Raw genomic sequence first — 13,539 nt, 5'->3', positions numbered from 1 at the left:
GATTTCATCTCAGAATCTGAGATGGGAAGCAACAGGATCGTACGTGAGGGATTTTCTCCCCTTCTCTGGCTTTGTCTTTCTGTCATTTATACTACTAAAACTTTTCATTTTAATGACCCTCAAGTCCTCTTTAGTTGCTCATGCCTTAGGTATCATATACCAGAAGATGTGTCCTAACCCAGTTTGTCACCTATAGGTTTTCTTCTAAGAGTTTTTCTTATCTTTTCCCTTTGATAGGGTCTTATGTAACCCAGGCTGACCTCAAATTCGCTGTGTATTTAAGGATGACCCTGAACTTCTGTTCCTTCTGTCCTGCTACCTGTACCTCCTGACTGATGGGACTGCGGTGTGCGCCACTGCACTTGGCTTATGTGGTAGCGGGGATGGAACCTGCTTGCCGAGTACGCACCGGCTGAGCCGCATGCCCAGCCTTCTGGCCCAGTTAGTCCAGTGTTATTCCTTTGCACACATATCAGCTACCCTGGCACATTTGTTGAATTGTCTGGTCCTCCTTATGAAAATTAGGAAGCCCCATAGATGTGTGGGCTTCTTTCTGGACTTTCAGTTCCATCGCATGAGTTGGCGTGTCTCTTGCCTGTGTACTAGATGCTTTGCTCTTGACTCAGTACCGCTGACGCAAAGAGCAAGCAAGCTTAGTAACTAGCCCTACTAAGTGCTAACCACTACAGAAGTTCACGTTCCTGTCTCCTAGGGGAAAATCTCACTAGGGCTGTTTTCATCTTATGTCAATAAGTGTGTTGTTCCTCTGTGTGCCTTGGTGGATGGGCTCCTGTTCTCACTTTATAGCCTTGGTTGGTCTGGCTATAAGTTTGTCGACCAGGCTGGCCACAAACTCATAGAGATCCTCATACCCCTGCTTCCTAAGTACAGGGATTAAAGGCTTGTGCCACCATGCTTGGCTTCTTGACTTTCTGAGCCTTTGTGGCCTTTATTCAGTATTCCAGTGCAGGGTAGCGAACTGTATCCACCCAGTGTTGGCGGAGACTGTCTCTTCTCAAACCTGCCTCTGCCTGGCCTTTCCCACAGCGGAACTCAGATGGACTCTTGATGACCTCGTTTCCCAGTGTCTCTCCACTAGCGAGTACCTCTTGGTTCCCACGTCTCAGGGCAGGTAGATGACTGGGACCAGGTTGGTACCAGGATAGGACGTGGGTAACTAGGGTAGAGTAGGGTGACTCTCAGAGGGCTGCCACTCAGCAGGGCTTAAAGAAGCCAGAGAGGCTGGCAAAATGGCTTAGCAGGAAGGGGTGTGGTATAGGCCTGGCACCCTGGTTTAATCCCATAGCCCACAAAGTGGCAGGAGAGAGCCAGTACTGATAGTTGTCTTCTGACCCTCACACGTATGCTGTGGTTACTGTTGGCTCCCATGACCTTTGCCCCAGCTACCGCGTGTCTCTTGCATCCCTGCTCACAGGAACCTGGTTGTCTTTCAGGAGTTCATTCGTGAGGGCTGCCTTCACAAGCTCACCAAGAAGGGCCTGCAGCAGAGGATGTTTTTCCTGGTATGTTTCCCACTGTGCCCCGAACTGCATGTCCACTCTGGGAAGAATTGGCGGGTAAAGTCTGTCAGGAAAGTTGGCCCGCTGCCTGCTAGCTCCGTCCCTGGGATGGCAGCTCAGGCACCTGGGAACTCAGGCGGTCTCTCAAGAGTGAGCAATAGGAAGCAGCCACTTTGCCCGCGCTGCCTGTTTGTTCCTAGTCCACGTTCTGGGAGGGCAAGCAAGGCTAACACGGAGATGTCCATGTGGCTAGCCTAGTGGCAGCCAGGGGCCTTCAGTGCTTCCCAGAAACTTGGGTACAGAGGACCTGGCCATGTATCCTCATCTTACCAGGTTTCTTTCTTTCTTCCTTTTGGGGATGGTGGTGGTTTTAAGACAAGCTTTCTCTGTGTAGCCCTGGCTGTCCTGGAACTCATTCTCTAAACCAGGCTGGCCTCGAACTCACAGAGATCCGCCTGCCTCTGCCTCCCGAGTGCTGGGATTAAACGTGTGCGCCGCCACCACCCAGCCTTACCAGGTTTCTTTTCCAAGTGCCCCAGACTTGATCCACACAGGGAAGGAGCCAACTGGCTGCACCAGCTAGAGCTCCTGGCTGCTTCTACCAGCTAGGCCAGACCAGAGGAGACTGGTGACTGGCCCCCAGTTCTGCTAGCTCATGTGACTACTGCATATATCTGGTCGAAAAGGATCAAAGGAACAAACTTTTCCCCCAATAATTTCCAATAACTCCTGTAGATCTGGTAAACACACCATGGCTGTCTGTAGATCTGATAAACACACCATGGCTGTCTGTAGATCTGGTAAACACACATGGCTGTCTGTAGATCTGGTAAACACACACATGGCTGTCTGCAGATCTGGTAAACACACCATGGCTGTCTGTAGATCTGGTAAACACACACATGGCTGTCTGTAGATCTGGTAAACACACCATGGCTGTCTGTAGATCTGGTAAACACACATGGCTGTCTGCAGATCTGGTAATCACACCATGGCTGGCTGTAGATCTGGTAAACACACCATGGCTGGCTGTAGCTCGAGTCTAACTATACTGACACTGAAGCTTTGTCCCTTGTCTGCATCTTTCCATCCCTCAGTTCTCAGATATGCTGCTATACACAAGCAAAAGTGTCACCGGGGCCAGTCAGTTCCGGATCCGTGGCTTCCTCCCTCTGCGCGGTATGCTGGTGAGTGGTACCATGCTTACCTGAGGTTTGGTTTTTAGGTGCTGGGCTGGGCTTCTGCCCCACCTCCCTCATACAGCAGCAAGTCTGAGGCTGTTTTCAGGGGTGAGCAGGCCACCTGGTGTTGAGGGAATATGCTGGACTGTTGTCGCTCTTCCTCATGGCTACTGTTCTCCCTGACCCCAGACTGCCCCGTATTCCACCCATGGACAGCTTTCTAGGTCAGTCTCCTTTAGCACTCGACAGTATTCACCTATTTTGCCGACAACTTGGAGCGGGTTTTGGTATCAGCTGTTTCCAGATACCGTGTAGTTATGATACTCACCCAGGAACAACCATTCCTTGGACAGACACAGGCTGTGGTCACTGACTGTGCCTGATACAGCGCTGCCTGGGGCTTGAGCCACCGCTGCTGCCGCCGTGAACTTTCTGTACACCCTGCATGTGTGCCCACCAGGATGTCCGACATGGGATAACCACTGGGCTTTAACATAATCCAGGCTATCAGATCTGCCTTTGGAGGTTAATACAAACCTGTTTAAGAGCTGCAGAGAGGGCGGGCGGTTAGGAGTGCTTACTGCCCTTAGAGGACACAGGTGTGGTTCCCAGCACCCATGCCAGCCTGCAGCTCAGGCACCACGTGACTCAATGCCATCTGTGAGCACCTTCACATGGACACAGACACACACATAAAAATAATACATATTTAAAAGATAAACGCTGGAGATGGCTCAGCACTTAAGAGCACTGACTGCTCTCCCATAGGACCCAGGTTTGATTCCCAGCATACACATGGCAGCTCACAACTGTCTGTAATGCCAATTCCAGGGGATCAACACTGTCTTATTGTCTAGGTGGGTAGGCACTGCATGCACATGGCATGCAGATATTCATGCAGGTAAAACTGCCATATACATAAACTAAAAGGAAATAAATCTCAAAACAAATTTTAGAAAAAGAAAACCCTATTTAAAGTCATAGAGAGTCAGGAAGACTAGAGCAGCAAGTGCTTTTTAAACTATGGGTTGCAACCCCTTTGGGCTCAACCAACTCTTAACAGGGGTCGCCTAAGATATTGGAAAAGACAGGTATTTACATTATACTTCATAACAGTAGCAAAATTACAGTTATGACGTAGCAACGAAAATCATTTTATGGCTGGTGGTCATTACAACATGAGGAACTGTACTAAAGGGCCGCAGCATTAGGAAGGTTGAGAACCACTACTCTAGAGGCTGTGTTCTCTTCATGTAGGCCCTGGAACCTGGCCTGAAACGTGTCCTGGAGACACTGAAGGCAAGGACAATGCCGTATGTGGTTCCAGACATCTTAGCGCTGTGGTCATCTGTTGGCCCTCATACTGCTCCTTGAGGTGGTATCTACTGCTGCAGCATCATGCGAGGGTCTACTCCTGTTGTATTATGCGGGTTCTACTGCTGCAGCGTCATGCGAGGGTCTACTCCTGTAGTATCATGCGGGTTCTACTGCTGCAGCGTCATGCGAGGGTCTACTGCTGCAGCATCATGCGGGTTCTACTGCTGCAGCATCATGCGAGGGTCTACTGCTGCAGCATCATGCGAGGGTCTACTGCTGCAGCATCATGCGGGTTCTACTGCTGCAGTGTCTTGCCAGGTTCTGTTGCAGCGTCATGCAGGTTCTACTGCTGCAGCATCATGCAAGGTTCCTTTCTCACTGATTCTACTCTGCTCAGCCTTGAAACATATGTTTGTAATATGTGACTCCACTTCGCTGGGTTTAGCAGGGGCCACCTCTAGAAGTCATCCCGGTTGTTTGATGGTTTACTTTTAAATACACATTCCTATGAGGGAAAATGAAACTATAAGCTAAATATCACTGTGACCACAGCACTCCAGGTTTAGCTGTGGTGACGTGACACCAATTACCACCGTCTACAAGCTGAGCTCACCCTGAGCTCTCTGTTACAGTCTCTGACTACTGGTGCAGTAGGGGAGCCTGGTGACCAGTAGTAAGCTCCAGAGGACCTAACCTAACCTGTCTTTAGGCCAAGTATGGTCTTTCAAGAGTGTATGCCACATTATTGAGCTTCTGTCTCCCAAACATCTTCCAGTCCATCCTCACAGGGTCCCATCATGCAAAGCACATGTTGCTCTTAGTGTCTCTGCTCATGGCTGCCCAGCAGTAGCACCAGTCAGCTGCTCACAGTGAGTTCTAAATGTGCCCCTGGCCCACAATACACGAGGGTCATCTCTCTGCGTTCCCCACCTGGGGAGAGGGCACCATTACTTTACTCTCCATCCCCTAGTCTTGGCACTTTGGTTTTCTGCAAAATAAGCACTTAGTGTATCTGTTGCTTTGTCTCAATTTTTACACAGTAGGGAAACCTTTCTATAGCAAAGCTGGCTAGTCAACTTTTACAGGTGTGTGTGTGTGTGTGTGTGTGTTTGCATGTTTGCCTGTGTGCATGCATGCGTGCACATGTCTATGGGGGTTGTGCATGAGTGTGATAGCCCAGGGGTCAACATTAGGCTCTTTTAGGTTGCTTTCCACCTTATTTTTGAGACAGTTTCTGACTGAACCTAGCACTCACCAGTGTAGCTAGACTGGCTAGCCAGTGGGTTCCAGGGGTCTATCTGACTGTGTCTCTCCAGTGCTGGGGTTACAGATGCTCATTGCCACACCCAGCTTTTTACATGGGTACTGGGCATCTGAACTCATTTTACTGAACTGAGCCATCTGCTCAGCCCCAGGCCACAAATGCTTTTATCTTACAGTAATTAGCTATTTTAGTTTCTCTATAATTCAGTGAAACTTCAAACTCCGTCCTGTGGAGGTGTCTTCTTTGGGAATGGCCTTGAACTGTGGAGGGTGGGATTAACCGTTTGTTGAAGGAATGCTGTAGACTCGTTGCTGTGGTCAGCCCTTCCCACCTTTCCATGAGAGCTTTATTTTTAGCCCCTTCAGGCTAGACATAACACTGTATTGGCTTTTATTTTTGGGTGTTTTGACAGAGTAGCCCCAGTTGTCCTAGGACTTTGTAGAACAGGCTGACCTCAAACTGACATTGCCTGCCTCTGCCCACCTCCTGAGTGGGGGATTAAAGATGTGTGCCACCACACACAATCCTATTGGCACTTTTTAATGTTTTTTAAGATGTATTTTTATGTATGTTTGGGTATTTACGTATGTGTACTGGTATCCTTGGATATCAGAAGAGGATGTTGGATATCCTGGAGCTGGAGTTTTAGACAACTGTGAGCTGTCCAAGTGGGTGCTGAGACCCAAACTTTGGTCCCCTGATGGAACAGCAAGCACCCTTAACTGCCGGGCCATCTCTTCAGTTTAATTTTCCAGTCTGTCTAGAATTTGCTAGATGTAATTTAAGGATTTCATATTTTTTTCTCCATAGAGTCACTTTCCCCATCATTTGTTGAAGCCTCCATGTTCTCCCTGAACTCCAAGCTGCCTGCACTGTGTGCCAGCCTCATCTCCCACTCTCCTTATAGTAGGACCTTCCTTCCACTCCACTGGTGTTACTCACAGTGGAGAGAGATACTGTGTGCGGGACTACATCCCACCCCATCCTTATCCCCACAGGGCCAGCAAGACAGTTCTTCAGATAAAGTGCTTGGCGTGCAAGCTTGACAATTCAAGTTGGGTCTCCTGGAACCCATGGAAAAGTGGAACCCATGGAAAGCTGTGCACTCATAACAATGACACACTTCTTAAAAATGCATTTAAGTACTCCAAGTAAACTCTGGAGTCGTTTAGGCAGATTACATTCCAAAATATCATTGTCATTTCATCTGAAATCACACAAATTTAAATATTAACTTGGAAGACACCACACTCTGTGAAATGACCACCAGGATGCCAATTCAGATCTCTTCTGTCGAGACGGAATTTTGTCTTGTGGGTTCTGTATAGGGAACTGTGTATTCTTTGGATCATCTGTAACTGGCAGTCCTCAGGACCAGTGTGTGTCCTTATCTAAGCTATTCAGAGAGGCGGGGGGGGGGGGGGGGGGGGGGGGGGGGGGGGGGGAGTTATTCTCGGCTTGAGAGAAACTTGGTCATGTTAAAACTGTTTCCTTCTATTGCAGAGAAATCTTTACTTCTGTTTGCTGTCAGCAATATTAGAAGTGTTGGCTTTCGGCAAAGGTGTTCTCAGTCTGTAAAGAAATCACCATTTCTGACCTCTGACAGGAGGAATTCATTGTTATAAACCCATCCTTGCAGTCTTTAAATCCACCTTGCTTGGTGCTAGGACACTTCTTGTATATGCTTTTAGGTTTGATTTGGCAACATTTTATCTTGGAATTATTCCACCAAATCATCAGTATGATTTGGTTGAAATCAGTATGCAGTGGCTTTCTTGGCTTCAGATAGGGATTTTGGTGCCAGGTTGACAGATGAATTTTCCAAAATGCTCAACATCTTCTTTGCTTGATTTTCAGCTAATAGTGCTGGACCCACCGGTGAGTATTTCAGTGTCTCTAAATGAGACCTCAGTCACTTGGCGGCAGCTCCAGAATGTAGGGACACAAGTGTGCCCCTGTATTTCCCTTGTAGTTAAATAGTCTTAGATTGTACAGCCTTCCAAGCCAGCTGCACCTAGTCATTTTGTACATGCCTTGGGCTGTTAGCATCCTCCTTGCCCATGAGGTGTCACCTCTTCTCTTGCCTACAGGTAGAAGAAAGCGACGAGTGGTCAGTTCCTCATTGCTTCACCATCTATGCGGCTCAGAAAACAATCGTGGTGGCAGCCAGGTAAGGGCCTTCTTCACGATTCAGTTGAGAACAGGGCCTGCTGCAGGGATGCAGACTTCAGTACCAACCTCTAGAGCTTCAGGGGACTCCACTGTTCCCAAGTTATGCAGGAAGGATTGCTGACATTTGTGTTTTTCAAGAGACCAACCATGGTGCTTCTGAGAAGGTGCCTGTGCCCTAGGGTTCTTGGCAGTTGGTCTTCTAATGGCACCAGAGCGCTAGCCCTCAGGCAAAGGGAAGTACTTACCATGGTGAAAGTCAACTTGGGGCCACAGCAAAGGAGCAAACAGGCTTTCTCCTCTCCAGTTCAGTGAGTTCTTCAGGTATAGCTCCTGCTCAGTGAAATCTGTCTTGGCTGGTCCTCTTCCACCAAGAACTGCCACCTTAATCATGACCCAATCCAGTCTCGTGTTTCAGCATTGAGACTTTTGGTGCTAAACTCACTAGTTCCAGCACCCAGGGCTGCCCTGCTTCTCCAGCTCCTCCCAGCTCACCCTAGGAATGGGCTGGAGAAGGCATGTTTCTGACAATTCTCAGGACCCATGGGATGGGCAGGTGCCCAAACCAGACCTGTCTCCTGACACAAAAGGACAGAACTCCAGGCAGAGGCTGCTAACTTGACTTTCTCCTTTACAGCACTCGGCTAGAAAAGGAAAAGTGGATGCAGGACCTCAACACCGCAATCCAGGCAGCCAAGAGTATTGGCGACTCAGCCCCAGTGCTGCTGGGAGGCCCAGTGTGTACTCAGACCCCCAGTGAGTTTTGATTCAAGACACCCCAGGAGAGTCCCTCTGTAGCTCTAAAAACTTCTGGAAATGCTTTCCTGATCTTGCCCAGCATGTCAGGTCCCATGAGCTACCCTTCCATACAAGGAAAACAGGTGGCCATGCCCAGGTGGCAGAGTCCTTGGGTTATCCTAGCACCGTATGGTTTTGTCTGGCTGCTGACTTGGATACCAAGTGCCTATTTCCCCGAACCTAGAGGACCCTCATGGGTGCATGGTGCCAGGTGTGGCTAACTCTCCCCAGGATCTTCCGATGAGGTCTCTCTGGAGGAATTGGAAGATGTTCGAGGAACCCGGGGCTCCCTGGAAGGGAACAGCCAGCACCGGGCCAACACCACAATGCATGTGTGCTGGTACCGGAACACAAGTGTGTCCAGAGCAGACCAGAGTGCAGCTGTTGAGGTATGGCTGTCATGAGCATACGCGTGAGCCCTTCTGCAAGTTTCCTCTACCGGTGCCCAGACAGCTGCCACCTGCCTCCCTCCCCCACTGTCAGAAACCAGTTTAGGGCTGTCTTCTCAAGCTCTCTTTGGAACTTCACACCAAATGTCACCTGGTGTCTTGTAAGGGCAGTCAAGGCAGAGACAGCAGTGGTGGAATTTGCTGGAAGGCCCACATGTTGCCCCTGGGCAGTACTCTCCCTGGTTGGTCCACAGCCTTTCCCACTTCCCATCCTGGGCTCATGCTCACCTGCTTCCCAAGGATTAGTGGTTGTACACATTTGGCTTCACAGAACCTCAAGTTATTCAGCTTACACCTCTACATACCCATTCCTGGATTTACTCCCTTCACGCCCGACTCTAAGGTCTCTATAGCCTCATCCCCACTCTACGGGGCTATGGAGAACTCAAGACTGTGAGGGTCAGAGCACAGGTCCATAGTGAGACCTGAGATGTCTACAGATCAAAGTAGGTGGGGACCTCTTGGGAAGCTGGGCAGCACATATTGACACAGGCCCAGAAGACAGGACAGGTCACTGGGCTGGCTGGCGGGGTCTTGTCCAGTGCTGCACTTAAATGCCCTCCTTCCCCCAATAATTTCAAAGAATCTTCCAAACTTGGTTCAAGGTGTCATCGCCACCCTCATCTTGTTCTCGTGTAGGTTTGCAAATGTATGCTTTCATCGGGAAACTAATTTCATTATGTATCAGAAAGAGAAGTCTCATACACTTAAGTGTCTGGGACACCGGTTCCCAGACTAACATCCTGTTGTCAGGTCTTAAGTATGCACAAACCATGCTGATAAAAAATGCTAAGCATCAGCTGGGCAGTGCTGGCAACACTTAAGAGGCAGATCTCTTGAGTTTGAGGCCAGTCTGGTCTACAGAGGGAGTTCTCTGTGTACAGAGAAACCTTGCTGAGCACGCAGACCTGGCTAGGCATAGGGTCATGAAACTGGTGACAGCTGCTGAGCAAGGATTATGGTGACAGCAAAGTGCTTTTGCCTTTTCTCCCGACAGAACCAGCTTTCGGGATATCTGCTGAGAAAGTTCAAGAACAGCAACGGCTGGCAGAAGCTCTGGGTGGTCTTTACCAACTTCTGTTTGTTCTTCTATAAAACCCATCAGGTATGTTGAGCCTAACTGGAGTCTAGGCACAGAGGACACGGCACATCTGCTTATCTGTCTCCTCCTCACAGCACCTTTTCTATGGAAATGGAACTAGCCTTTCTTACCTGTGGGTCCCTCTGTACAAACTACCATTTCCTTGGGAGGACCACTGGGAGCGAGTAAAGGGCTGGGGGGCACCACAGAATAATGGGCCCTGAGTGCAGACCTGCATCCCAACACCCAGTGACCCTGTTCCTGTGCTGTTCCAGGATGACTACCCCCTGGCCAGCCTCCCACTGCTGGGTTACAGTGTGAGCCTCCCCAGGGAGGCTGACAGCATCCACAAAGACTACGTTTTCAAGCTCCAATTCAAATCTCACGTCTACTTCTTCCGGGCTGAGAGCAAGTACACATTTGAAAGGTGATTCTGCGATGCTTCTTTTGTTCATTGCTAATAACAGAGCCAGAGGCAAACTTCCCAGTTCCCAGGAAGCTAGGGTCAAATAATGCTTGCAGGGTTTTGTTTTCAGTGTATGTTCATGTTTGTATGCGGGCACTAGTGTACATACACATATATGCATACATATAGTGACCAAAGTATAACTTCAGGAGACATCCTTTTTATTTTTTTTAATTTTATGTACATTGGTGTTTTGCGCTCATGTATTTCTGTGGGAGGGTGTCGGATCCCCTGGAACTGGAGTTACAGTTGTGAGCTGCCATGTGGGTGCTGGGATTGAACTCAGGTCCTTTGGAAGAACAGCCTGTGCTCTTAACCACTGAATCATCTCTCCAGTCCCCCCTCCTTTTATTAAATTTTTTTCTTGTAGGGGGGGTTTGGGCACATGCACCACTTGTCCTCATGTGGAGGCAAGAGGACAACTTTGTGGGGTTGGCTCTCTCCATGTACCAACAGTGTGTGAGTTCTGGAGATGGAACTCGGGCTGCCAGGCTTGGCAAGTGCTGTTACCTGCTAAGGCATAGCACTGGCCCCATCTACCTTGTTTGAGACAGGTGTCTCACTTGGGGGCTCACTGATGAGGCTAGGCTGGCTAGCCTCCAGTGAATCCATCGCTACCTCCTCAGTGCTAGAGTTACAAGTGCACATCACACCTGGATTTACTCAGGTCCTAGGGGTAAAACTGAGTTCATGACTGAGCATCAAGAACTTTACTGACTAGCTGTATTCATCATTTCTTGGGAAGGTAAGTGAATATATGCCACTGGTGTGACCCTTCTACAGGTGGATGGAAGTCATTGAAAGGGCCAGCAGCTCACCGGAGAGACCCCCAAGCTTCACTCAGGACTGCTCACATCTCTCTCCAGGGCTGGAGGCAGAGATCAGAGGGAAGGAAGAATGTCCTTCGGGTTGTATGGACAAGAACCTATGACCAAGGCTTTCAGGGAGTGTAGGTATCACCCTCAGAGCTGAGCAACCAGAGCCATCCTTCCACCAGCTGAAGGGTGGCACTGACCCTAGAATGGGCCTTCAGACCTCCAGAAGGGGTTCTGCCCTCCCCAAACTCCAGTGAAGGTTCATGATGGCTGCGGCACATGTCTAAGATCCATGAAAAAGAAATGAGGGTTCTCGTTTTTTTGTGAGCACAGCCCCTGCTGAGGACTGGCCCCAAACACAGGACTGGATGCTTCTACTTCTACCTGTAGCACCAATAGCCAAATTCACATTGCCTTAGACAGCACTATACTCAGGCTTATGTGATAACCTCAGGGTTAGCCTCCAGATATAGCGAAACAAGAGAAGGGCAAAAGCTACTCTGGTTCCCAGCCCACATACCATCTAGACAAGCAGAAACCAAAGACCCCACCACCAGGGCTCCTCTTATTAGTTCCTGGTATTTCTCATCAAGTAGGGCAGGCCTATGACTCCTGTTCACTTATGTGACTTATAATGAAAGGATATAACCCCACCCACCAGCATCCCCTCTGCCGTACTTTGTTCTCCAGCAAGCCAAAGGAAACTGTCAGGTTATATACCAACATTTAGAAAGGACACTAGCTAAGAGGCTACAGAAACCCCATCTGGCCAGGCTCCATCATCAGAATGTCTCCAATCCAGGTCTTTATTGAAATGGTAGGGCTTTCAATACTCTATGAAAACTAATACTTACTGTCAGAATACTTAGCAAGTTCAATTTTCTTAAAAAAAAAAAAAAAAAGGGGGGGTGCAAAATATTCTGAACGATTTGAGTACTCATGAGAACACACAGTACCTGAACTGACACCAAATTATGACCATCTTGGACCATATGAGCCCCCGAGACACTATCCCTGGTGGAGGGTGAGAGCCAGAGTTGCCCAACAGTTGCTTTGATCCTTAGTTTAGCAGCTGCAGAACCAAAGATTCTGGAAGGTCACCCCAGCTTCCCAAATTGCTACCCAGTTCTTCAAGGGCCCTGGCTACCTACTGTAGCGTTGGCCAACCCAGGAGGTGAGCACAGGTGTCGAGTGCTACTGTGCAGGGCAGCACACTATGGTGGGGCAGAAGGGAGGTGACCTGGCTGGTGAAGCCTACAGGCTGGTAGGTCTTTGCAGCTGCAGCACAGCACACGAAGGCTTCCAAGTCAGTCCTTTTAGAGCTCAAAACAAAACGCATTCTTCTCCCTCTCTGTGAAGAGCAGTGCATCCAGTTCAGCGCGTAGACGTCAAGTGGTTCCGGCTGTGTGAGAACCTGGAAGTGGAAGGTACCATTACTGTCCTGGGCATGTATTTGAGCAGCACCTCACAAGCCTCTCAGATGTGCAGTTCACAGCATCTCACAAGATGTCCTCAGTCTTCAGGTCACTGCTGACTAGACCAAACCCCGGGGTGGGTCTCTTGGTATATAAGGACAGGATCCAGAGGAAATGGGAGAAGAAACAGGTACAACTGCCTCTAACCCCGAGTCTGTGGAGCTGCCAAGGAAGGACTAGTGTCTGCCCCGTCCCTTCACGGGCATGAATCAGCTCAGGGTTCCCCATCAATAGTAGACAAGTCCTTGGCTTACACGGTATCCATGCTGTTCCTGGGGCACAGAACTCTAGGACGCCACCAAGTAGAAAGGTCAGGACCCATTCTGTGCAACTCTGTCCAGACACTGCCCGAGACTGAGGTCCAACCTTAATGTGGTTCAAAGCCACAAGCGGCCCACTTGCCTCTCCCTCTCTTAACTCCAAAGGCACAAATGAGAGAGTATGCTAACCATAAAAAAGGAGGACCAAACCAGCTGCTTCCAAGAATGTTTTGTGTTCAGTTCCCCCATGGAGATTCCTACCAAGTCAGGGCACTTGCTCACCTCTGTACACGCTCCACCAGGTGCACCATCAGCTTGTCTGAGATGCCAGGACAGGACTCCTCAGCCAGGCTGAAGGCGTTCTCTAGCTCCTCCAGGGCACCCACGCTCCCACCGCTCTGCTTGTGCTTCTCTTTGAGCTGTAGAGAGAACATGGACCGTTTTTACTGCATCTGACCTGAGACCCACATTTGGACCTACAGAAAGCAAGGCAGCACTTTGTGTGGCCCTGCTGACGGGGCTCTGTGGCCCTCCTCTCCCTGACTAGGGTTCTCAAAAGGTCAGAACAAATGGCTTCTCACAGGATGAAGGTCAGGAAGTCAAATTAGGTAGATCCAGTCTAACTCAGAAATTAGTACAGTAACCCAGAGCACACTACAAGGATGCTGACGGACATCCCAGATCAGACTACAGAGCGTTGATAACCACTTTTGGGACCTCCTTTCCTGACAGTACTTTTACTTA

The 13,539-nt window shown here is 49.3% G+C and overlaps 2 protein-coding genes across 5 annotated transcripts in view; one reads left to right on the top strand and one right to left on the bottom strand.

The window, feature by feature from the left end:
- Window positions 1-11,969, top strand: part of Farp2 (FERM, ARH/RhoGEF and pleckstrin domain protein 2) — a 110,120-nt gene extending 98,151 nt beyond the window's left edge. For both annotated transcript variants that reach the window (XM_050125941.1, XM_050125942.1), the window contains 8 exons: window positions 1,455-1,523; window positions 2,618-2,707; window positions 7,373-7,452; window positions 8,089-8,207; window positions 8,481-8,638; window positions 9,696-9,803; window positions 10,055-10,206; window positions 11,029-11,969. In XM_050125941.1, the coding sequence (XP_049981898.1) occupies window positions 1,455-1,523; window positions 2,618-2,707; window positions 7,373-7,452; window positions 8,089-8,207; window positions 8,481-8,638; window positions 9,696-9,803; window positions 10,055-10,206; window positions 11,029-11,176 (924 nt within the window). In that variant the 3' untranslated portion in view covers window positions 11,177-11,969. The remainder of the gene's footprint in view (window positions 1-1,454; window positions 1,524-2,617; window positions 2,708-7,372; window positions 7,453-8,088; window positions 8,208-8,480; window positions 8,639-9,695; window positions 9,804-10,054; window positions 10,207-11,028) is intronic.
- Window positions 11,849-13,539, bottom strand: part of Stk25 (serine/threonine kinase 25) — a 48,668-nt gene continuing 46,977 nt past the window's right edge. For all 3 annotated transcript variants that reach the window (XM_050125956.1, XM_050125957.1, XM_050125955.1), the window contains 2 exons: window positions 13,078-13,214; window positions 11,849-12,474 (listed from right to left, as the gene is read on the bottom strand). In XM_050125956.1, coding sequence (XP_049981913.1) covers window positions 12,435-12,474; window positions 13,078-13,214 — 177 coding nt within the window. In that variant the 3' untranslated portion in view covers window positions 11,849-12,434. The remainder of the gene's footprint in view (window positions 12,475-13,077; window positions 13,215-13,539) is intronic.

Source organism: Alexandromys fortis, unplaced genomic scaffold (assembly GCF_014885135.2).
Source record: "Alexandromys fortis isolate MF-2015 unplaced genomic scaffold, M_Fortis_MF-2015_v1.1 scaffold_254, whole genome shotgun sequence".
Classification (NCBI taxonomy): Eukaryota; Metazoa; Chordata; class Mammalia; order Rodentia; family Cricetidae; genus Alexandromys; species Alexandromys fortis.
The sequence above is the reverse complement of the archived record's forward strand: the minus strand, read 5'-3'. Positions and strand labels throughout refer to the sequence as shown.